The 23,416-nt window shown below is 36.3% G+C and overlaps 1 protein-coding gene across 2 annotated transcripts in view; it reads left to right on the forward strand.

Moving 5' to 3' along the window:
• Positions 1 to 23,416, forward strand: part of NUP155 (nucleoporin 155) — a gene marked incomplete at its 5' end in the record, with an annotated part of 63,328 nt that overhangs the window by 29,429 nt on the left and 10,483 nt on the right. Inside the window, 14 exons of one of the 2 annotated variants that reach the window (XM_079703913.1) lie at positions 878 to 972; positions 2,058 to 2,146; positions 2,619 to 2,681; positions 3,204 to 3,351; positions 4,456 to 4,522; positions 5,598 to 5,713; positions 12,110 to 12,207; positions 14,622 to 14,752; positions 17,330 to 17,521; positions 18,186 to 18,324; positions 19,002 to 19,137; positions 20,396 to 20,549; positions 20,772 to 20,876; positions 21,559 to 21,713. In XM_079703913.1, the coding sequence (XP_079560039.1) occupies positions 878 to 972; positions 2,058 to 2,146; positions 2,619 to 2,681; positions 3,204 to 3,351; positions 4,456 to 4,522; positions 5,598 to 5,713; positions 12,110 to 12,207; positions 14,622 to 14,752; positions 17,330 to 17,521; positions 18,186 to 18,324; positions 19,002 to 19,137; positions 20,396 to 20,549; positions 20,772 to 20,876; positions 21,559 to 21,713 (1,688 nt within the window). The remainder of the gene's footprint in view (positions 1 to 877; positions 973 to 2,057; positions 2,147 to 2,618; positions 2,682 to 3,203; positions 3,352 to 4,455; positions 4,523 to 5,597; positions 5,714 to 12,109; positions 12,208 to 14,621; positions 14,753 to 17,329; positions 17,522 to 18,185; positions 18,325 to 19,001; positions 19,138 to 20,395; positions 20,550 to 20,771; positions 20,877 to 21,558; positions 21,714 to 23,416) is intronic. The other variant, XM_079703914.1, reaches the window with a different exon arrangement.

Raw genomic sequence — 23,416 nt, forward strand, 5'->3', positions numbered from 1 at the left:
CTTCCTTTCTTTGCCTTAATCACTGTATGTGTACTGGTACTTGGGAGCAGTATTAATATGCTATAAGGGTTTATGGTAAATGCTCAGATTTTTGTTCTGTTTTTGATAAATTCTTATCATTAAAGTGTACTAGTAAGAGTGTGATGTTCTAATTATATGAAGAATGTATTTTTATTAAAAGGACAAGATATTTATAGATAAATAACTCTTTTAATTAAAAACTTTTTTTATTTTTTATTTTTTTGCTTAATGACATGAGGAAAAAACTTGAGGCAGTAATGATGGGGACTTTAGTATTTTAAAGCCACAACTAGAAACGATGAGGTAAAACTGGGAATGCTTAGTTTAACATCAGGAGTATCAGATCAAAGTTAAATATACACACTCCGAATTCAAACTACCAGCTCCTCCATCAGAGTAGATTACTTGAATTCTCTGAGCTTCCATTTCCTCATGTGTAAGATGTGTATTAAATTATAATATGTGGAGTGAGGATTAATATGCTCTAAACTCTTAAAATAGTGCCTGGCACATGACAAGTACTTAATAAATGTTAGCTATTATTGTTATTTTCTAAAAGGTTAAAACACCATGAGAAAGAATCCCGGGGGTAGGGGGGGACTAAACCAGAAACTAAAGTAGAATCTAGATAAAAAGAAAAAGAGAACATCCTTTAATAACAGCGCCTATGATAAACTTTAAAACCAATAGTGTTTTCTTCTCCTTTTTCATACCAGCTGATTTCATTCATTCAGCAAATATTTATCAAGTACCTGCTCTGTGCTAGGCACGGGTTTAAACATTGGATACAGAAGTAAACAAAACTTCTTTTGAAATGTTTATGTTTTACATAAGGAAAGATACTCTTTTTTTACAGGAAGACCAGGCCTGTGCAACTTGCCTTATTCTTGCTTGTTCCACTGCTGCCTGTGACAGAGAAGTATCTGCTTGGGCCACTCGGGCTTTCTTCAGGTATATATCACTTTCCTTTTGTTCTTGGCCACTTTTTTTTAGTGGTTGCATTGGCTAATGTGGTTGCTTAAGGGTTTGCAAAACAGTTGAGCAACTGTATAGGTAAGTTAGTAAAATTTAAATTGGAAAGGTGATAATACTACTGGAAGCAACTAGATTAGCATAATTTACGCATTGTTACTCTTTCTCTGGATTCTCTTCTCCAACTTCTTTTGTCTAGTCTTCTACCTCAGTTATTATCTCATCTATCTTTTCTACTTCTTCAAACACTACCAGTTGTGCTTTATGTGTATCATTTGCATTGAGAGATTGAGTCACTTTAAGAAAACTTGGTATCAAAGAGATATTATTTGGAAAATATTTAGCTAAGAATGAATTTAAAATGCAATTTTGTTTAAAAGAATTTTTTGAGTAGTCTAACCATAATCTAGTATGAAAATTACAGTACCATATACTTATTAAATACATTCTATGCATTACAGACTCTTTTAGAAATTACCAGAGTCCCTTATGATTCTTCTTGTTAGCAATTTGAAGTCAATATTTACTAAATAAGTATTTTATTATGTATCTGTGTATATTTCACTGTCAACACAATGCATTTAAAGTCTCTAATTTTTTAATATAAATTTATTTGTTTGTTTATTTATTTATTTATGGCTGCGTCGGGTCTTTGTTGCTGCATGCAGGCTTTCTCTAGTTACAACGAAAGGGGACTACTCTTCATTGAGGTGCACAGGCTTCTCATTGCAGTGGCTCTTGTTGCGGAGCATGGGCTGTAGGCGCGTGGGCTTCAGTAATTGTGGCGCTCGGGCTCAGTAGTCGTGGCTTGCTGGCTTTAGAGCACAGGCTCAGTAGTTGTGGCGCACGGGTTTAGTTGCTCTGTGATGTGTGGGATCTTCCTGGACCAGGGATTGAACCCATGTCCCCTGCATTGACAGGCAGATTCTTAACCACTGCGCCACCAGGAAAGTCTCTAGTGTTTAAAGCATTTATTTTGAAGCTAAGCAGGACTTGAAACAGTTCTAGCTTTTAAGGGGTATAGTTTCACTGAATAAACTCAGCCCCTGTTGTCATAAAAATAGGTATGGTGGTGAAGCACAGATGAGATTTCCAGCCACTCTCCCCACTCCGAGTAATGTTGGTCCCATCCTGGGGTCTCCTGTCTACTCTGGTGAGTATGAAACATTGAAATGAAACTGTTTCTAATAGAGTTGAATTTTAGAAGCTTTGTAGCATATTTTAATGGATAAAAAACTTCATTGTATTTTCTTTACTGCTCCTGCATTATTAGGGAATAATTCTATAGATGTCTGACTCTTAGTGTTATGATATATTAATATTGAATCTTTAGTGGGTACTGGGAAACAAAGTAATATATAACCAGTAGTATTTACAGAACTCATTTGTTATTTATTCAAAAGGAAAGAGTTGAGTGGTTTAATAACAAGCTCCCACCTCAGTGTTTTCCAAAGTGGGGATTGTTAGAAAGTTGCTGGGGAATGAGTCCCTAACTCTTGAATATATTATGGGTGGTGCCACTCCTCACTCTTACACTTAGAACCAGTTTCTGTGTTTAATTTTGATCAGATACCAAAAAATTGGGTGATAATTTTATAAATCTTTATATTCTTCTTTCTTTTTAGGTTCTCCGGTTCCTAGTGGTAGTACATACCTGAATCCATCCTTTTTGGGAACACCATCTCAAGGTACCTCTTTTCTTTGTTTTAGGTTGCTACTACTATTCTTTTTGAGAAGCTAACATTGTGAATTATTATTCTTAATGCTTAGAGTGGGAAAGATTAACCTGTCCTATTCCCCTGAAAATAATGTAGTTTAATAGAAGTGGCATCCAAGCAAGTATTGGCATTTGACCATGAATGCCTTTACTTAGTGGACCTGGAAAGCCCCCTTTTTGAGTATCAGGACCTTAATTACCAGCCCTGAACTGTATAATTAGTCCTGTTTTACTCCCAGCATTAAGGTGCAGTGATTGCAAGCTTGCTTTCCTTTTCATCCTGCATTGCCCACGCTTGAAAGCCAACTTGGGAGTTCCTCTCCAAGTCTAAATCTCTCTTCTTATCGAGGAAAACCAAATTAAATAACTATTTATTTCAGTACTTCTGTAATTGTTTTTACCTATGGGTCTAGGGACAGCTGACTTGGGTTATTGAGAATTCTGAATATTTAAGGTTAAATTTTAAGATTTGTTTTTCTTACGTGTGTACAAGGTGTTCATCCTCCTGCTATGTCAACTCCAGTGTGTACTGTGGGAAATCCAGCAACTCAGGCCACAAGTATGAGTTGTATGGCTGGACCAGAGATTGTGTACTCTGGAAAACACAATGGTATTTGCATTTACTTTTCTCGAATCATGGGGTAAGTTTTTCATGGGATAATTAACTATTGCTTACCTTGTTCTATTGTGTATAGTTGAACATTTTTAACTTTAAATTTGGGACATCATTTGTCCCTACTAAATTTTACTTATAGTTTAAGCTCACTTGTCCATTAATAAGATTGTTTTCTGTCATTCAGCTTTTTTATTATCTAACCATCTATATTTGTTACTGTGTTTTATATATGTATATATATCTTCAAAATATATCTACATATACTAATATGTAGTGTAACAAACCACCGCATAACTCAGTGACATGTGTCTGCAAGTCAGTTAGGCAGTTCTGGTCTTGGCTAGGCTCACAGTGCATTTGAAATCAGCATTGAGGTTGAAGAGAGTTCTGTCACTCTTGCTGGACTCTCACATGTTTAGGGTTATGTTTGTGTGTTGGTCTAGAATGGCCTCAGCTGGGACAGCTGGATTGTTCTCCACATGGTCTCTCATCCTCTAGCAGGCTAGTCAGGGATCATAGACTTGGTGGTGGCAAGGTTACATGAAAGAGAGTAGAAACTTGCAGAGCCTCAGGATGCCTGGGCTCAGAATTGGTCTACTATCACTTCTGCCTGACTTACTTGGCAGGGGGACATCTCCAAGCCAGCCCAGATTCAAAAGGTGGGAAATGGACTCCTCGTTATAAGGGAGGCATCAGAGTCATATTGTAAAGAGGATAGGTAGGTGTAGGGAGGGATAAAGAATTACAGCCATTTTTCAATCATTCTACCAGATCCACTTAATTATCATGTCTGGTGTTTATTTTTCTTAGATTTGAGATGTATGCTTTCATATGAATCATTTGCATAAAAATGGGAAACAGTGCAGAACTCAATTTATAAGCTTCCTTGTTTACAGTTTATTACCCAGGGTCTTTGATTTTTCAACAGTATTTCATTATGTGAAATGACTTAGATCTGTCAGGTTTGGAAATTTTCCTGTTTTTTTTTTGTTCTTTCAGATAACTTAGTAAAATGTTAAGTCATTGCTACACTTTAAAAACTAAATAAACACATAGAAAGGAATTTACTACTTATTGTAATTGTTTTTATTCATCTACAGCACAATCATTAACACATTTTTTGTTCCAGAAACATCTGGGATGCTAGTTTAGTTGTGGAGAGAGTATTCAAGAGTGGCAACAGAGAGATCACTGCAGTAAGTGCGTTATATAAATAACAGTATTCCATTATCTCTGTGGAGCCAGTTTATGTTATTAATGGAGAAGTAGATTGTTTCATATTTCTTGATGTTATAAACAACATGCAATGATTATTCCTTTATATACATGGTTGTGTACTCATCCAGTAAACTGTTCACCCCCTGAGTTACATCTCAGCTCTGTCACTAATGATGAGTAAATTTCTTAACATTTCAGAGCCTAATATCTCACAGTAAAATGAGAATGTATCTCCCTCATAACATTGTTATGAGGGCTAAATAGAATCAGTCCTAATACTTAATATTGCTCAAAGTTACAATTTAATGTTTTGCTTATATGCCCCCAAACTCCAAGAACCTAGCACTAATTTCCATGTATTGGTGTACTTGCCAGAGTGCTTTAAGAAACACAGAAATTTGTACTATCATAAATTCAGGTATTAAGGGGGTTTTTTTAATGTGAAGTATGCATGCAATTTATTTTAAGCTTTTTTTCTTTTTAAAATGGAAAGATACTAAATATCTTTTTAACTCTGATACTCTATTTTAAAGTTCTAAATTTTAAAGTTTCTCAGAATCAGAATGTATTTACTTAACATAGTATGTGATTCCATTTGTGTGCATTTCGAACAGGCAAAACCAGTCTATATTCTATGATAGAGGTAAGAAAAGTGGTCGGTTACCTAGGAGGTAGAATGACTAATGACTAGAAAAGGGGCAATAGGGAACTTTTTTGGGTGTTGGAAATACCCTATGTTGTGATTTGGGTGGTGACTATATAAAGATGTAAAAAGTTATCAAGGTATTCACTTAAGATTTGTGTATTTTACTGTCTGTAAATTATACCTCATTAAAACCAGAGCAGCAGGGGGTGGAGGGATGTGGGTGTCTAGCCCTTTATTCTGGTCACCAAGTATAAATTGATAAAAGAAATAACTTTACTGTTTATGAAGATAGGGTACCTCAGAATTAAAACTTCATGTTCAATTATGGGTATACAGCATATGTGTTTTTTATAGAAACTTTTTTTTCCATTGTTTTTAAATGTTTGAAAATATTTCCTTTCTTTCAGATTGAAAGTAGTGTTCCCTCCCAGCTGCTGGAGTCAGTGCTACAAGAACTGAAAGGTTTGCAAGAATTTCTAGACAGAAACTCCCAGTTTACAGGAGGACCATTAGGAAATCCAAAGTAGGAATAAATAAGATTTATTTCCCTTTCTTTTTCTGAGATTTAATTTACATGTTATAAAATTCATCCTTTTAAAAAGTTTCATGGTTTTTAATATATTCATAAGGTTAAACTATCATCACTACTATCTAGTTCCAGAACATTTGCATCACACCAAAAAGAAACCCTATGCCCATTAGCAGTCACTCCATGTCTTAATTCAAGCTGAAATAACAAAGATACCATAAACTGACTGTCTTAGACAACGAACATTTATTTTTCGTAGTTCTGGAGGCTGGAAGTCTGAGATAGGGTGCCAGCACGGTCAAGTTCTGGTGAGGACCTTCTTCCTGGTCTGCAGACATCTGCTTTCTTTTTGTGTCCTTACATGGCAGAGAGAAAACCAGACAGCAAGTCCTCTGGTTTTTTCTTAGAAGGGTAGTAATCTTATCATGGGTCTCCACCTTCATGAGCTCACCTAAACTTAATTACCTCTCAAAGGCCATACCTCCAAAAATACCATCGCTTTGGGGATTACTATGAATTTGGTGGGATGCAAACATTCAGTCGGTAACACTGCAAAGTTGTCTTTCCCCTAGTCCCTGGCAAATACTAATCCACTCTCTGTTTCTATGGATGTGCCATATTTTGGATCTTTTATGTAAATGCAGATATACAGTATGTAGCCTTTTGTTTCTGGCTTTTCTCTTAGCATAATATTTTCATGTTCATATATTGTAGTGTATATCAGTACTTGGTTTCATTTTTCAGTTCATCGTTTGATGTACATTTGTCTTGTTTCACCTTTTTCTTTTTTTTTATTGATTTTTTGTTTTTTATTGAAGTATAGTTGATTTACAATGTTGTGTTTCAGCTTTTTGGCTATTATGAATAATGCTGATATGCACATTCCTGTAAGTTTTTGTGTGGACACATGTTTAGGATGAACATTTTTTGTTGCTGTTGTTATAAAAGTAATATGGACTTGTAAAAAATTCACATCACTCCCCTGATGAATTAGTGTGAAGTATGACAACATAAACTTTCAAATCATATGTGAACATACATGAATATATGAATATACACATATGTATATGAATGTATATTCATATATGAATATACTTTTTTTTTTTTAGATGTTGGGGGTAGGAGTTTATTAAATTATTTATTTATTTTTGCTATGTTGGGTCTTTGTTTCTGTGCGAGGGCTTTCTCTAGTTGTGGCAAGTGGGGGCCACTTTTCATCGCGGTGCATGGACCTCTCACTATCGTGGCCTCTCTTGTTGCGGGGCACAGGCTCCAGACATGCAGGCTCAGTAGTTGTGGCTCACGGGCCTAGTTGCTCCGCGGCATGTGGGATCCTCCCAGACCAGGGCTCGAACCTGTGTCCCCTGCATTAGCAGGCTGACTCTCAACCACTGTGCCACCAGGGAAGCCCCTATATTTCTTTTTTAATACAATTTTTAAAGCTTATACTCCATTTACAGTTATTAAAAAATAATTGGCTATATTCCTTGTGTTTTACGGTACATCCTCATAGCCTGTCTTATACCGAGAAGTTTGTACCTCTCACTCCCCTACCCTTATATTGCCCACCCCCCCACCTCCTCCCCACTGGTGACCACTTGTTTGTTCTCTATATCTGTGAGTCTGCTTCTTTTTTGTTATATCCACCAGCTTGTGTATTTTTTAGATTCCACATATAAGTGATATCATGCAGTATTTGTCTTTCTCTGATTTATTTCACTTAGCATAATGCTCTGCAAGTCCATACATGTTGCTGCAGGTGACAAAATTTCATTCTTTTTTATGGCTGAGTAGTAGTCCACTGTAAAAATAGGATCTAAGTAGGCATACTTTTTGTGAAACATTGTTTACATTCAGTATATTCTTTAGAGCATTCCAAATCAATAGAATAAATTTTGTTTGTATTGGCTACATGTTATTCCATTATATTCAAGCAATTAGTGGTATAACTCTGCATAATTAGGTTGTTTCTACTTCTTGATGGTATAAACAGGGTTCAGTGAGTATTCTTTATACATGTTTGTGTACTTGTTCAGTAATATTCAGATGAATTTCTTTAGAAGTAAAATTTTGGGATATAAGAGCTTTTAAAAATGTTGGTATGTAGTATTTGGTTGTCCCCTGAGAAGGTTATACCAATTATTTTTAGCCTTCAGAACTCTTTTAAGTGTATCTTAACATGTATATATTGATTTCTAGCCCCTGCCACTTTTTTTTTTTTTTTTTTTTTGCGGTACGCAGGCCTCTCACTGTTGTGGCCTCTCCCGTTGAGGAGCACAGGCTCCGGACATGCAGGCCCAGCAGCCATGGCTCACGGGCCCAGCCGCTCCGCGGCATGTGGGATCCTCCCGGACTGGGGCACGAACCTGTGTCCCCTGCATCAGCAGGCGGACTCTCAACCACTGCGCCACCAGGGAAGCCCCCCTGCCACTTTTTAATTCAGTTTAAGAATCTTTGTCTTTTTAACCCCATCTCATTTTGTTGGGGTTAATTAAATGTTTGATCTATTTCTCACCATCCTGAACTTGTGGGCTTTGTTGTGGTTTTGGGTTTGTTTGGTTTTTTTTCTCCCCTTCCATTTTACTGGATTGATTTAAAAGTTTTATGTATGACTTTTCTTCTTCTGATAGTTTTAAATTCTGAAAAATATACATCCCAGTCATCATTAATAATTGAACAGAATCTGTTATCTTACCTCCTTCCCCTGCCCTCTACCACTGTCCTTCTTCCTACATAGCTGGAATTTTAGTTGGAAGGTGTTTTTTTTCTTTTTCTTTTCCACCATTATATTCTTCTGTTAATAGTTTCTAAGCAGTTTATTGAATTTACAGTTATAGCCTCAATTATAACCTTCGATTTTGTAACCGACTACTTTGCTAATTTCTCTTTACTGTTTTTAGTAGTTTTTTTCATTGAGTTTTTTGGATTTTTCAAATGTCATCCTGTCATCTGCAAATAGAGATAGTTCTACCATTTTCTTTCTAACTCTAGTTGCTTTCTCCTGTCTGCATAGGCTAATATCTCCAACATAGTGTTAAAGAGTGGAGATAATGGTGCGCATCCTGCTCTTATTCCTGACTTTAATGGGAAAGTGTGTAGTGTTTCCCCACTAAAGAAGATGCCTAGATATAGTTTAACATAAGAAAGTATCCATCCATTTCTATTTTATTGAATATTTTTATAAAGTGAGTATTGAAGTATGTCAAATGTATTGTCTACATCTTATAGAGATGATTGTATAATTTTTTCCTTACCTTTATTAAGAGATTTCCTAATTTCAACCAACCCTCACAACATTAGTCTCACTGAGTATGGGAATTTTTAAGATATAATTAATTATATCTTATATATATAATTTTAAGTTTTGAGATAAAACTTACATACCATGAAATTCACTTGTTTTAAATTGGTTCAGTGATTTAGTAAATATATAGAATTTCTTCAGTCATGACAACAATCCATTTTTAGACCACATCCGTCTTGTTCATTTGCAGTCACTCCCCATTTCTACCCTTCAGCCCCAAACAATTACTAATGTATTCTATCTCTGTAGATTTACATATCCTTGACATTTCATATAAATGGAATCATACAGTGTGTAGTCTTCAGAGTCTTAGTATCTTTGCTTTGCTTCTTTGGATATGTTCCATGCACATACAGCCTGGGAGGTGAGCCCAGAAGTTGTGTTCTGCATCTTCCTCAGAATTAGGGGATCTCCTCCTCCAGCCTCTTCTTGCTCTGATTTCCCATATATTCCCTAGCTCCCAGAGGGCTCTTTTACTGGTCCTCTGGATAGAAAGTCAGTGTTTTCTCCCAGTTTTCACTGTCTTGTCATACAGCTTTCAGAAGTGGTGGTGCCTTTGGGGCAAAGCATCAAGAGAAATAACTGATTCCCTCCAAACTTTTTGGACCACACGGCCCCCTTTTCTCAGTTCTTCTGCTCCAGTGTTTCTCAACCTTGGCACTGTAGACATTGTAGACTAGATAATTCCTTGTGCTGGGGGCTGTCTTGTGCATTGTAGGATGTTTAGGATTATCCTTGGCCTCTGCCTACTAGATACCAGTAGCTCTCCCCAGTTACGACTCAAAATGTCTCCAGACGTTGCTGAATGTTCCTTGGGAGTTTTACTCACCATACTGGTTTGTTTTTGTGTGTGTGTGTGGTACGCGGGCCTCTCACTGTTGTGGCCTGTCCCGTTGTGGAGCACAGGCTCCGGGCGCGCAGGCTCAGCGGCCATGGCTCACAGGCCTAGCCGCTCCGCGGCATGTGGGATCCTCCCGGACCGGGGCACGAACCCGTGTCCCCTGAATCGGCAGGCGGACTCTCAACCACTGTGCCACCAGGGAAGCCCTCACCATACTGTTTGGAGACTCAGTTCACCTTTGGACAAAGCCTGAAGATAAAGGAGTGGGGGGGAACCCAGTATACTCACCTCCATATGGATTATCATTCGAGTTTTGACTTCCCCTCATCAATCTGTGTGCTATTAGAGTCCTCAGGTGAATAGTTGCTTTTCATATAGTGTCCAAAGTTCCCACTTGTAGTCAGTGAGAGAGACTGTAACAGGCTTACTCCATCTTGGCCAGCACCATCAGTTGAGTTTTTTATTTAGTATCATTATGTGGATCTGGTTTCAAACGTATTTAATGTGTTTCAATCCATTGCAGGTTGTTTTTTCAATGGAAAATTATCCCAACCTCTTGCCTCTTCTAACTGCTCTGGAGTCCTTTTTGACAGTATTTGGTAGCGTCTTTGCTTTCTAGCATGACAGGACATTTCAGGCTCATTTGGTACAATTCTTGCCCTAGAACTGGATTTGGCCATTTCTCTAAGGAGCCCTGGTTTCTTTTGGTAGGAAAGGGTATTAGAGACTACAGCTAGAGGTATTAATTCCTACTGGTCATGCTGTATGTTGTTTTGTTTTTTATTTTTTTTAGTAAAACAGAATTATGAGTTTGTATTGTTTTTCAGTTCAGATTTAAGGTTAAAGGGAATTTGCTCAGTTTCTTTTATAGTATAGTTGTATTGCTTTTACCCTAAAAATTTTGTTTTCTAACAACATTGACATATTCACTTATGAACTTCATCCGACAGTGTACCTATTATAGCTTTAGTAGTCATACTTTTTTTTTTTTTGCCATGCTCCATGGCTTGCAGGACCTTAGTTCCCCAATCAGGGATCGAACCCATGCTCCCTGCATGGAGTCTTAACCACTGGACTGCCAGGGAAGTCCCTCTTTTTTATTTTTTTATTATTTATTTATTTATTTATTTATTTATTTATTTATTTATTTATTTTTTGCTGTACGCGGGCCTCTCACTGTTGTGGCCTCTCCCGTTGCGGAGCACAGGCTCCAGATGCACAGGCTCCGCGGCCATGGCTCAAGGGCCCAGCCACTCCGCGGCATGTGGAATCCTCCTGGACTGGGGCACGAACCCGTGTCCCCTGCATCAGCAGGCGGACTCTCAACCACTGCGCCACCAGGGAAGCCCCCTCTTTTTTATTTTAAATGGAAGTATAGTCCATTTACAGTATTATATTGGTTTCAGGTGTACAGCATTGTGATTCAGTATTTTTACAGATTATACTCCATTGGAAGTTATTACAAAATAATGGCTATAATTCCCTGTGCTATACAGTACATCCTTCTTGCTTATCTATTTTTTACATAGTATTTTGTATCTCTTAATCTCATACCTGTAATTTGCCCCTCCCCTCTTCTCTCTCCCACTTAGTAACCACTAGTTTGTTTTCTATGCCTGTGAGTCTGTTTCTGTTTTGCATATAGATTTTTTGTTTAAGTTCATCATTCTTTTCTTTGCATCCCTGAAGTTGCATTAAGAGCTGAAATAATCCGATTCTTCACCAAATGAGTACCAAATGCTTTTATTAGCTCATATCTCTCAGTGACCAGTATTTCCTGACAGCAGGTTCTTTGCTTTTCACTTTTGTCCTGAAGTTTTCATATCTGTAAAATGGTATTCTTAATAATACGTACCTTATAGAGTTGTTGTATTACGTTAAATCATTGGTGGGGACAGAAAGCAAGTGTTTGATAAATGGAAGCTATTGTTATTAACCATTTACTCTCAGTGAAAATTTAAGCATCTGAGAGATTAAAATGCTCCAGGTGTAAATTGTTGTATTGATTTGTCAGTGATTATTTCACTAATCTACAGAGGAGAAGAATATTTACAACATATTCCAGTTCATTATATGCAGAATAGGCAAATTTATAGAATCAGAAAGTAGATTAGCTGTTGCTTAGGGTAGGGAGGGGGAAATGAGAATTGACTGCTAATGGAAAGTGAGTAAAAATGTTCTAAAATTAAGTTGTGGTGATAGTTGCACAACCCTATGAATATACTTTCTGGAATTTTTGTTTCAGTACTACTGCCAAAGTGCAGCAGAGGCTGACAGGATTCATGCGCCCTGAAAATGGAAATACCCAACAGATGCAACAGGAGCTGCAGAGGAAGTTTCATGGTAAATTATTGCTTCTGATCAGTTAAATGTACATGACCCCAGTAAAGAGTTTTATTAGGTGAATAGAAAACAGTGGACATATCTTGATAAGATCATTTGTGGTAACAAATATTTTTATTAAAATAATATTAGTGTGATTTGAAAAGTAAGATGATAATGGACATCATGTATTTCCACAACTTTCAGCTCATAAAAGGTTTTCATTTCTTCCACCAGAAAACATGATACACACTTTTTTTTTTTTAACTTTTTTTGGGGGCAGTGGGGGAGCTGCATCCCGTGGCCTGTGGGATCTTAGTTCCCCGACGAGGGATCGAACCCAGGGCCCCTGCAATGGAAGTGAGGAGTCCTAACCACTGGACCACCAGGGAATTCCCCAATACACACCTTTTTCTAATGAATTTTTTTATTGTACTAAAATATACATAACATAAAATTTACCGTTTTAACCATTTCTAAGTGTACAGTTCAGTGGCATTCAGTAAGTTAAGTTCACATGATGTCCTGTAGCATGGTGATTGCAAAAAGCACCACTATCCATCTCCAGAATGTTTTCATCTTTCTAGTCTGAAACTCTGTACCCATGAAACAATAACTCCCTGTTTTCCCTTGCCCCCAGCCCCTGACAGTCACCTTTTTTTTTTTCCTGTCTTTGAATTTTACTACCCTGTGTACCTCATGTAAGTGGAGTCATATAGTATTTGTTTTTTTGTGACTGCCTTATTTCACTTAGCATATAATGTCTTCAGAGTTCACATGTGTAGTGGCATGTGTCAGAATTTCCTTCCTTTCTGAGACTGAATAGTACTCCATTGTGTGTATCAACCACATTTTGCTTATCCTTTCATTTGCTGGTGGACACTTAGGTTGCCTTCATCTTTGGGGTATTGTGAATAATCCTGCTATGAACATGGTGTACAAATAGAAATTTGAGTCCCTACTTTTAATTGTTTTATTATATATCCAGAAGTGTAATTGCTGGATTATGTGTAATTCTGTTTTTAATTTTTTGAGGAGCCACCATAACTTTTCCATAGCAACTATACCCTTGTATTGGTACATTTCCACCGGTAGTACACAAAATACTCCAATTCCTCCACATTGTCACCAATAATTTTTCTTTTTCTTTTTTTTAAAAAACATTTCTATCCTAATATGTGTGAAGTGGTATTTCTTGGAGAGTTAAAAATGTGAATCAAATGTTAGGTTGTGTTTTTTTATTTATTATAAAAAAATAACAACTAAGGAAATAGCAAGGGAACTGAAAAGTTCTTATAACCAATAATTATTCCAGATGTGAATTGGCATAGTAATAAAATATTGTTTAAATTTTGCCTGCCATTCAGGGTTTGTTTTAAGTTCTTTTGCCTTCTATTGTTTGAGCCAGTTATTCAGGCTGATAGAACTTTGCTAGTTAAGACTCAGCTATTTACTTTTGTTCCAACGTACTTCCTTTCCTTCCTGCTGGACCTAGTTTTCTGTGCACTATTTTGTAAATTCTTCTTTCAGTGCTTCTTTTCAAGTAAACTTGACAAAATACAAGCATTGGTAAGGATGTATACAAAGGGGAGCATTCAAATTGCTGACAGTATGCACTGAAATAACCACTTTGGAGAGCAATTTGATCATATATATTAAAAGCTAAAAATGTATATGCATTCAAAGCCAGCAGTTTCACTTCTAGGTATATATTCAGGAACAGTCTTTATCAGACGTTTTTCCCACAATAAGTAATAATTTTTATATTATGACCCAGATGTTTAAAAGCATGTACACAACAAAATTTTAAGAAATAACTATACCTAGTTTATACTCTAATATTTTTTTTCCTTTTTCATTCTATTTTCTTTTTAAGGGGGAAAAAAATCTGTCATGATTGACTGAATTGATTTCATGATTCACCAATGCATCTTAATTTGAAAAACAGTCGTAGCAAAACCTGACTGTGTTTTTGAGGAGACCTTTTTTAAGGATATTTATTGCATTATTGTTGTAGTAGCAAAACATTGGAAACAACAGAAATGTCCTTCATGTGGAAAATGGACCTAATTGTGGTATACTTACATAATGGAACACTCAGCAATTAAAATAAATGTATTGATACTAGATTTTTACTTATCAGTATGGGTAGCCTGTGAAAATATAACTGGGCAGAAAAAGCAATGGTGTAACTTGTCTAAAAACAGCAACATTTTTACTGTTTATGTATGCGTACACACAGAAGCACTTATATATAGTGAGAGGATAAAACTGAATTCAACAACTCACGATCATGGTTGCCTATGAGGGGAGGAAGGAGAACAATGAGGATTTCAACCTTAACTGTAGTTGTCGTTATTTGAGATAAAGTGTTTTACTTAAACCAACTTAACCTGTCATTTTTCAAAACTTCATGAGTTGTGTTTTGTAACTAGAGGCTCAACTGAGTGAAAAGGTTTCACTTCAGGCAATCCAGCAGTTGGTTCGAAAATCATACCAGGCTCTGGCTTTATGGAAACTTCTTTGTGAACATCAGTTCACTGCCCTTGTAGGAGAACTTCAGAAGGTAGGATACATTTCCCCCTAAGATCGTACTGTTAATTCTGTGCTTAGTTTGTCTGCTTTTTTTTTTTTTTTTTTTTTTTTTGCGGTACGCAGGCCTCTCACTGTTGTGGCCTCTCCCGTTGTGGAGCACAGGCTTCGGACGCGCAGGCTCAGCGGCCATGGCTCACAGGCCCAGCCGCTCTGCGGCATGTGGGATCTTCCCAGACCCGGGCACGAACCCGTGTCCCCTGCATCGGCAGGCGGACTCTCAACCACTGCACCACCAGGGAATCCCAGTTTGTCTGCTTTTGAGTGAGCTGTAATCTTTCACTTAGGTTCAGAAGGAGATTATTTTGGGACGCATTTAGGTTATGATCATTATTTTGGGAAGCATTTAAGTTATGATCAAATTAATGTGTTATGAGAAAATTGCACTAAAGCATGATAACTTGAGGGATTCATTATCAAAACCACAAGTTATTACAGTATATGAGAACTTTGTTGTGATACGTGAATGAACTCTTACTTTACCAAAAATATTTTTCAAACAGTAGATTGTAACCTTTATTTGGGCTACAGATCCCTTTGGGAATCTGATCAAAACTCTTTCTCCCCACCTTCAAAGAATGCATAAAGACACATACATAAAATTTTTGCATGTAATTTCAAGAAGTCCAGTGACCTAAATTAAAATTAAACATTCCTACTTTAAAGAAAAATGTTTGCCACTGTGGAAAATGAATGGTTCTTGCTGTCCTCATTGGAATCCTTTTTAAGGATAAAGGTAATTTGCGTTTATCTAAATGTTAGGTCATTTAGGGGGAATGTATTCCTACCTATTAATTTAATTGTGAGCATTTCTAAACATACACAAAAGTACATTAAGTACAACAACTAATCCCCCATACACAATTTATTTGCATTCAACATTTTCACAATTTTACCAACTTTACTTAATCTCTGCCTTATTTTCTTTTTCTTTACTGAATTATTTTAAAGTAGATCCCTAACATCATGTCCTTTCATTCCTGTATATTTTAATATGTATTCCTTTGGCCATTTTCTTGAATACCAATGTCATTATCACATTTAACAATATTACCACTAATTCTTTTGGGTAACATCTAAAATAATGAAATTTCTGTGTCTTAAAAATATCTTTTTATCAATTGGTTCATTCTAATCAGGATCTGAACAGTTGGTTCACTCATTGAATTTGGTTGTTTTTTCTCTTAAACCTCTCAGTCTAGAGCAATTTTCTCTGTCTCTCTCTCTCTTTTTGGTGGGGAGGTGTTGCTGTTGCCTTGTAGGCATCAGGTCATCAATCTTGTAGAATCCCAACATTCTGAGGTTGTCTTTACCTTACTTGTAGTGAACTTATTCGTCTATTTCCTGAATTTTCTATGAAATGGAAGTCAAATCTACAGAGGCTTGATAAGTTCAGTTTTTTTTGTTGTTTGTTTGTTTTTTATTTATTTTATTTATTTTATTTTTGGCTACATTGGGTCTTTGTTGCTGCGCACGGGCTCTCTGTAGTTGCAGCAAGTGAGAGCTACTCTTCGTTGCGGTGCACGGGCTTCTCATTGCGGTGGCTTCTCTTATTGTGGAGCACAGGCTTTAGGTGCATGGGCTTCAGTAGTTGTGGCACACGGGCTCAGTAGTTGTGGCTTATGGGCTCTAGATCACAGGCTCAGCAGTTGTGGCACATGGGCTTAGTTGCTCTGCGTCATGTGGGATCTTCCCAGATCAGGGCTCGAACCCACGCCCCCTGCATTGGCAGGCTAATTCTTAACCACTGTGCCACCAGGGAATCCCCAGGTCCATTTATTTGAGAAAGAATAGCACATACTTTTTTTTTCCTCTTTTAAAAACTCAAGTGAATATGTTTAATTATGAAAGCTATTTCCTTTTCCAGGTAGAATAATGATTTTTAGTTTTATTGGCTGGTAAGAATAATGTAGGTCAATTTTTAGCCTAGGTATCATTTTTGTGATCCACCTTCAAAGCTTTCCTTCCCTATATGCTCAAGGAATGCAAATTAAATATTAATCCAAAAAATTTGAACATAGATTGTATATTTGCTGAAATTTAGAAAAAAGAAATAGCAGTCAGATCACTAAACAGAATGTTACTATAGTATAAATCACCTCAATACTTTAGAACTCCATTTTAGCAAGCAGATTTGTTTAAATAAGATCAAACTCCAATGTCAGAAGTCCTTGAATAATAGAATTCAAATGTTATTTTGGAAAAATAAATGTAAGCCCAAGATATTTTAATGTAGCTGATTGTTTTTTCCTGGTTATAACTAAAGTCAGGAGGCCTGTCTCGAATTTTGACTCCACCTGGGTTTTGCTTTCCTCATTCGTAAAGTGAGAGATTTGGAATAGGCATACTGTGGGTTCTTTTACAATTCTCAATGATTCTATGAAAATCTGTAAAATTTTATTATTTTTTATAGTTTAGTATATTTTATCTTTTGAATTATAGAGTCTATTAATGTTTTGATATTTTAAATTATTAAAGAAATTTCATTCTGAGTGGAAATACAATATTCCTATATTTTTGATCAGAAGAGGATTTTCTTTTATACTCCTAGGAATTTCAAGAACAGTTGAAAATCACCACCTTTAAAGATCTGGTAATCAGGGACAAGGAACTGACTGGGGCATTAATTGCTTCTCTAATCAACTGTTACATCAGAGATAATGCTGCTGTTGATGGCATTAGTTTACACTTACAGGACATCTGCCCACTTCTGTATAGCACTGATGATGCAGTTTGTTCTAAGGTATGATGCTTTGTTACCTGTTTCAGTGTTTCTTACAGGAGGTTTCATGGTATGATGAAAGCACAGTAGAATTGTAATCAGGAACTGTTGTCTTTTGTTTGACATACGACCTTGGGTAGGTCTTTTAACCTTCCATGGCGTCAGGATCCTCATCTGTGTAAGAAAGACATTGGAATATATTATTTCTTAAAATCCGTATATAAATTCTTCATAAAGAATCTTTGATAGTATTTCTAGATTGTGTTTAAAAAATGGTTAACTATGCCTTTCCTTAAAAATTAAGAAAAAATCACTAAAACTTTGTCTGTAATAAATTAGAGCTAATTGGGCAATTTTTATTGATCCTTTCCTACAGGTGAAAAAAATTTAAAAAATCAGTGTCGCTCGGACTGCCTGCTGACCAATAATGTATTGACTAGGCAAGAGATTTACCAGTCAAAAGCTGTCTTGCTTACATGTTTGTGAGAGGAATTAAGAATAGCTAGCATTTTTTGGTCAAAAACTTTTCTGCCTAAAATTAAGAAGAAGTAAGTTTGTAGAGTTGTTTTTATCTTTGATGATAATCAACCAGATGTAAATTTAGACATAGACTAAACAAAACTTGTATTGACAGCATCATCCATGTGCTTGTATCTTTTTAAGTTCTTGTCATCTCTGCTTCTAGGCAAATGAGCTTCTCCAGCGTTCCCGACAAGTTCAAAATAAGATTGAAAAGGAAAGAATGTTAAGGGAATCATTAAAGGAGTATCAAAAAATCAGCAATCAAGTGGACCTGTCCAGTGTTTGTGCTCAGTATAGACAAGGTGAGAAACAAAATGTTCTTCATACCTTCTGCTTAACTCAGAGGGAGATCTTCCTTCAGCTTTCAGTAGCCCAAGTGATATGACATAGGGAATTCATTTCTTATGTCTTAGTATTTGATGACTGCACCAGCTTCTACAAAAGCTATAACTCTCTTTTTATATCTTGAAATGTGTAACTTTTTAACATTGGGGTTTCGGTCCTATTCCAGTTAAACTACTACCTGTGTTAGATTGCTTTCTGGGTTACATTTATTTTTCAGATGCTTTAGATTCTTTTGATTAATTTTAAAAATACTGCCTGTCTGCTCACTTTCAAATTACTTTAAATCAAATCTAACATAATGTAGTAACTGTTAGTACAGGTACTACTTTGAATCCTAAGATTTTCTTTCCATCAAGGAACTGCAACCCTCCTTTTTGCTATTTTAAATATGACATTTTTTTGCAATGAAGAAAATACATTTAATAGCTGCCTTTTAGGCATGCTGGAACCTAGTTCTTCGGTAGACTCATCAGAAATATTTTATATGATGTTGTCACCTGGGTGACGGATATACAGTAGAAACCTCATAGTAGTAAACATAATAACCTTGATCAGTATTTTTATAAGCCATCTAAGGAAAATGTATCCACTTAATAATATGCCTTAACTCTTTGTCCTTTGTCTTTCCTATTAGTGCGTTTTTATGAGGGTGTGGTGGAGCTCTCTCTTACTTCTGCAGAGAAAAAAGATCCTCAGGGTCTTGGACTTCATTTCTATAAACATGGAGAACCAGAAGAAGACATCGTAGGACTTCAGGCTTTCCAAGAAAGGTGAGTTTTATCACCTTAGCAGATGCAACTTTATGGATATAGACTTTTCTTTGTGTAAAGTTTGATTGATGGTATTAGGAAAATAATATTTCACGTACAACTCATAAAATTGAATTATGCTTTCACCTAAAAATGTCTTGTTTTATCAAAGGTGTGAATCAGTATTCTAATTATTAGCCTAGGGATAAAATTATAGCCTGGTGGGAATTCTTAAGGACCTAAATGTTTTTGAACTTGCCTCTTTGGTTTTCCTGAGATTGTATTAATGTCAATTTGAAATGCAATAACAATTTTGGAAACAAAACTGCTGTCTCACCCGCCCCACCCCCAATGTCTGGTTCTGGATGATTAGTATTTTAAAGGATGATTTTTAAATGTTCACAGATTATTAGAGACTGTTTTTTAAAAAAAAAAAGTATGTCCAGGGCTTCCCTGGTGGCGCAGTGGTTAAGAATCTGCCTGCCAATGCAGGGGATACGAGTTCGAGCCCTGGTCCGGGAAGATCCCACATGCCGCAGAGCAACTAAGCCCGTGTGCCACAACTACTGAGCCTACGCTCTAGAGCCTGCGTGCCACAACTACTGAAGCCTGTGCGCCTAGAGCCCGTGCTCCGCAACAAGAGAAGCCACCACCATGAGAACCCACGCACCACAACAAAGAGTAGCCCCCGCTCGCTGCAACCAGAGAAAGCCAGTGTGCAGCAATGAAGACCCAATGCAGCCAAAAATAAATAAATAAATTTATTTTAAAAAAAAAAACAGTAAAATAAGCAATATTTTTTAAAAAGTATGTCCATAAAGGAAATATATAACCAATCTAAGATGTGTTTCATTTTTATGACTTTACCCTTTTAAACAAGTGCTTCTCAAACCTATTGAAAAAGCATATGATTTGTATTGTTTTTATTTTTATTTATTTAATTTTATTGGAGTATAGTTGCTTTACAGTGTTGTGTTACTTTCTACTGTACAGCAAAGTGCATCAGCTATACATATACATATATCCCCTCTCTTTTGGATTTCCTTCCCATTTAGGTCACTACAGAGCATTGAGTAGAGTTCACTGTGCTACACAGTAGGTTCTCAACTATGGATACTATGTATAAAATAGATAACTAATGATTTGTATTACTTTTAATACCAAATTGTGTGTGTGTGTGTATTTTCTCCAAAATTCTCCTTAGTTTATATTTCAATTAGGTAAGATAAACCAATTGATAACTAAATCATGGAATTGCTCCTTTTTCATTCTTTTTCAGATTAAACAGTTACAAGTGTATTACAGATACACTTCAAGAACTGGTAAATCAAAGTAAGGCTGCTCCTCAGTCTCCCAGCGTGCCCAAAAAACCCGGACCTCCAGTGTTGTCATCTGATCCCAATATGCTGAGTAATGAAGAAGCAGGCCATCATGTAAGGGACATAGCATATTTTCGTTCTGAAAATACACTGTGTTTAGATGTTCTGTGTGGTGGTGGCGGCATAACCATCTTGGAAAGGGTAGTAACTCTTAGAACTTACCATTTAAGGATTCTTGATTTCTTACCAGAAGCTTATAAGGCTAAGGAGTCATGTCGAGCCTTTAACTGTTTTTTTTACTGTTTTTACTGTTTTTTACTGTTTTCTTTATTTTAGTTTGAACAAATGCTTAAATTGTCTCAAAGATCCAAAGATGAACTCTTTAGTATTGCCCTGTATAATTGGCTAATACAAGCTGACCTTGCAGATAAACTGCTACAGGTAAAAAATATTTTTTATACCAATGTTGTTAATTTATAGTTTTAAGTAGCATAACTCAGTGGGTTAAGCACATATATAGTCATAAGGAAATTCAGTTTTTCACCCTGTACCAACCGTTAGGTATTAGTGAAAAGCCAAGTAATGTAATACCTTTTCCTAGTGAGCAAGGTAGTCTGTTGGTCTAGTTTTCTTGTTATTTAGAAGCTGATTGGGATTGTTTATATTGTGGGGTGAAAATCAATGGATTATGAGTTAGGAGACATGAACTTTGTCGTAGCTCTGCCATTAAGCCACTTCACAAATAAATGTCCTTTCACTACCCTAAGTCATAGTGTTCCTCATTCTGTAAAATGAATATATGGCATTTGATAATTGCAAAGATGCTTTTGAGCTCAGAATCTAGGAATCAATAGCTGTGTTCTCAAAGTTTATTAAAAGATTTGTAATTGGATTATAATAAATTGTTTTTATCAACCTAATGCAACTATCATAGCAATTCTTTGATTAACTGTGGTAAAACAATCATTTATAATGAGAAAAATTGCCCTCTCTTATCTGTTACTGGATTATAATATTGCTTATGTATTCATAAAACAAGGCACACCTATAAAATAATATATTTACTATCTGAAGAGCAAGTGGGTAGTCAGAAAATGTTTCTGAGTAACTTTACAATTTCCAGATTGCTTCTCCATTTCTGGAGCCACATCTAGTCCGAATGGCCAAAGTTGATCAAAACAAAGTTCGTTACATGGATTTACTCTGGAGGTATTATGAGAAGAACAGAAGTTTTAGCAATGCTGCTCGTGTCCTATCCAAATTGGCTGACATGCATAGGTATGGCCTAATATTCTCACTGTGACAAATAATTGATAACTGGGCTATATCTAGTTACATCCAGATTTTAGATATTAAATAAAACCTTATTCAGGTTATAGATATATAGAATTTTTATGCTTTTACTTGGATTTACCTAAAGTTTATAGTTTTCTCTTTTTGTTTGTTTTTAATAATGTATAGCAGGTACCAAATACCTCCTACTAAATAGACTCTCTATTCAAACTGTCTTGTAAATCCTTTTCTTTAAAGTATGTCTTTAGATTCTTTCCTATTAACAGCAATTAATTACTATTCTTTTTCTTTTTTAATATTTATTTATTTTTATTTGGTTGCGCTGGGTCTTAATTGAGGCAGGCAGGCTGCTTAGTTGTGGCATGTGGGCTCCTTAGTTTCGGCTCACTGGCTCCTTAGTTGTGGCATGCATGTGAGATCTAGTTCCCTTACCAGGGATTGAACCTGGGCCCTCTGCCTTGGGACCGTGGAATCTTAACCACTGCATCACCAGGGAAGTCCCTTAATTACTATTCTTAACTAAAGGACACAAAATACTTCTCAAAGTCTTTATATTTTTAAACGTTTAACAAATTCCAGGCCAGTTTCCTCTACTCTCTTTAAATTACTGAATAGGTCTTGGAGCATATGTATTGAGGATTGTTAAGAGTCCTGTTAAACAGTGCATTGAAATTTCTAATTAGATTGTCGTATCAAAAGACAACTTAAAATTTTGGACAGATCATTAATTTTACCCTCTTTTCATTTGGAATTTTCTTTGCCACAATAGTGCAGTGCTATTTCTAAAATCTGGAGATTGGTTAAGTTAGGACAAGGAGGTGTTTGAGACAAGGTTGTTATTAAACCAAGTTAATCAGAATGGTTACTTAAATCACCCAGATATGGCTAATAGCAAGTGTGAGAGTTTGTGTATCTGTGTGTGTGTGCTCATGCAGTTGTAATTATCGCATGTATGGGCCCAAGGCATTTTTGGTCTTCTTGCTGTCTTTGGTCATAATAGTCATTTGGTTTTTTCCCTTTTTAATTTTTTTTATTTTTTTTATTTTTGGCTGTGTTGGGTCTTTGTTGCTGTGTGTGGGCTTTCCCTAGTTGTGGCGAGTGGGGGCTACTCTTCGTTGCAGTGCACGGGCTTCTCATTGCAGTGGTTTCTCTTGTTGCAGAGCATGGGCTCTAGGCTCGCGGGCTTCAGTAGCTATGGCATACGGGCTTAGTTGCTCCGCGGCCTGTGGGATCTTCCCGGACCAGCACTTGAACCCGTGTCCCCTGCATTGGCAGGCAGATTCTTAACCACTGTGCCACGAGGGAAGCCCAGTCATTTGGTTTTTATAAGTTCCCTTCATATACATCTTCTGTCACATATATCGAAGTGACTTTAATTTCTTTGTCTTTGATTTAATAAAAGGAAAGAAAAGGAATTTAAGCTAGTAAAGTCCTAAAAGGTAGTTTCTAGTAAAGGCCTTGGTCAATTCATAGTTTTTGTACAATTAAGAATTGAGAGGAAGACGCAAGAGGGAGGGGCTATGGGGATATAAGTATATGTATAGCTGCTTCAGTTTGTTATACAGCAGAAACTAAAACAACAATGTAAAGCAATTATACTCCAATAAAGATGTTAAAAAAAAAGGGGAGAAAAAAGTTCAAATGAAAAAAAAATTGACAGCATTATTAAATATTTAATTCACTGTAGC

The sequence above is a fragment of the Hyperoodon ampullatus genome (assembly GCF_949752795.1).
Source record: "Hyperoodon ampullatus genome assembly, chromosome: 4".
Lineage (NCBI taxonomy): Eukaryota > Metazoa > Chordata > Mammalia > Artiodactyla > Ziphiidae > Hyperoodon > Hyperoodon ampullatus.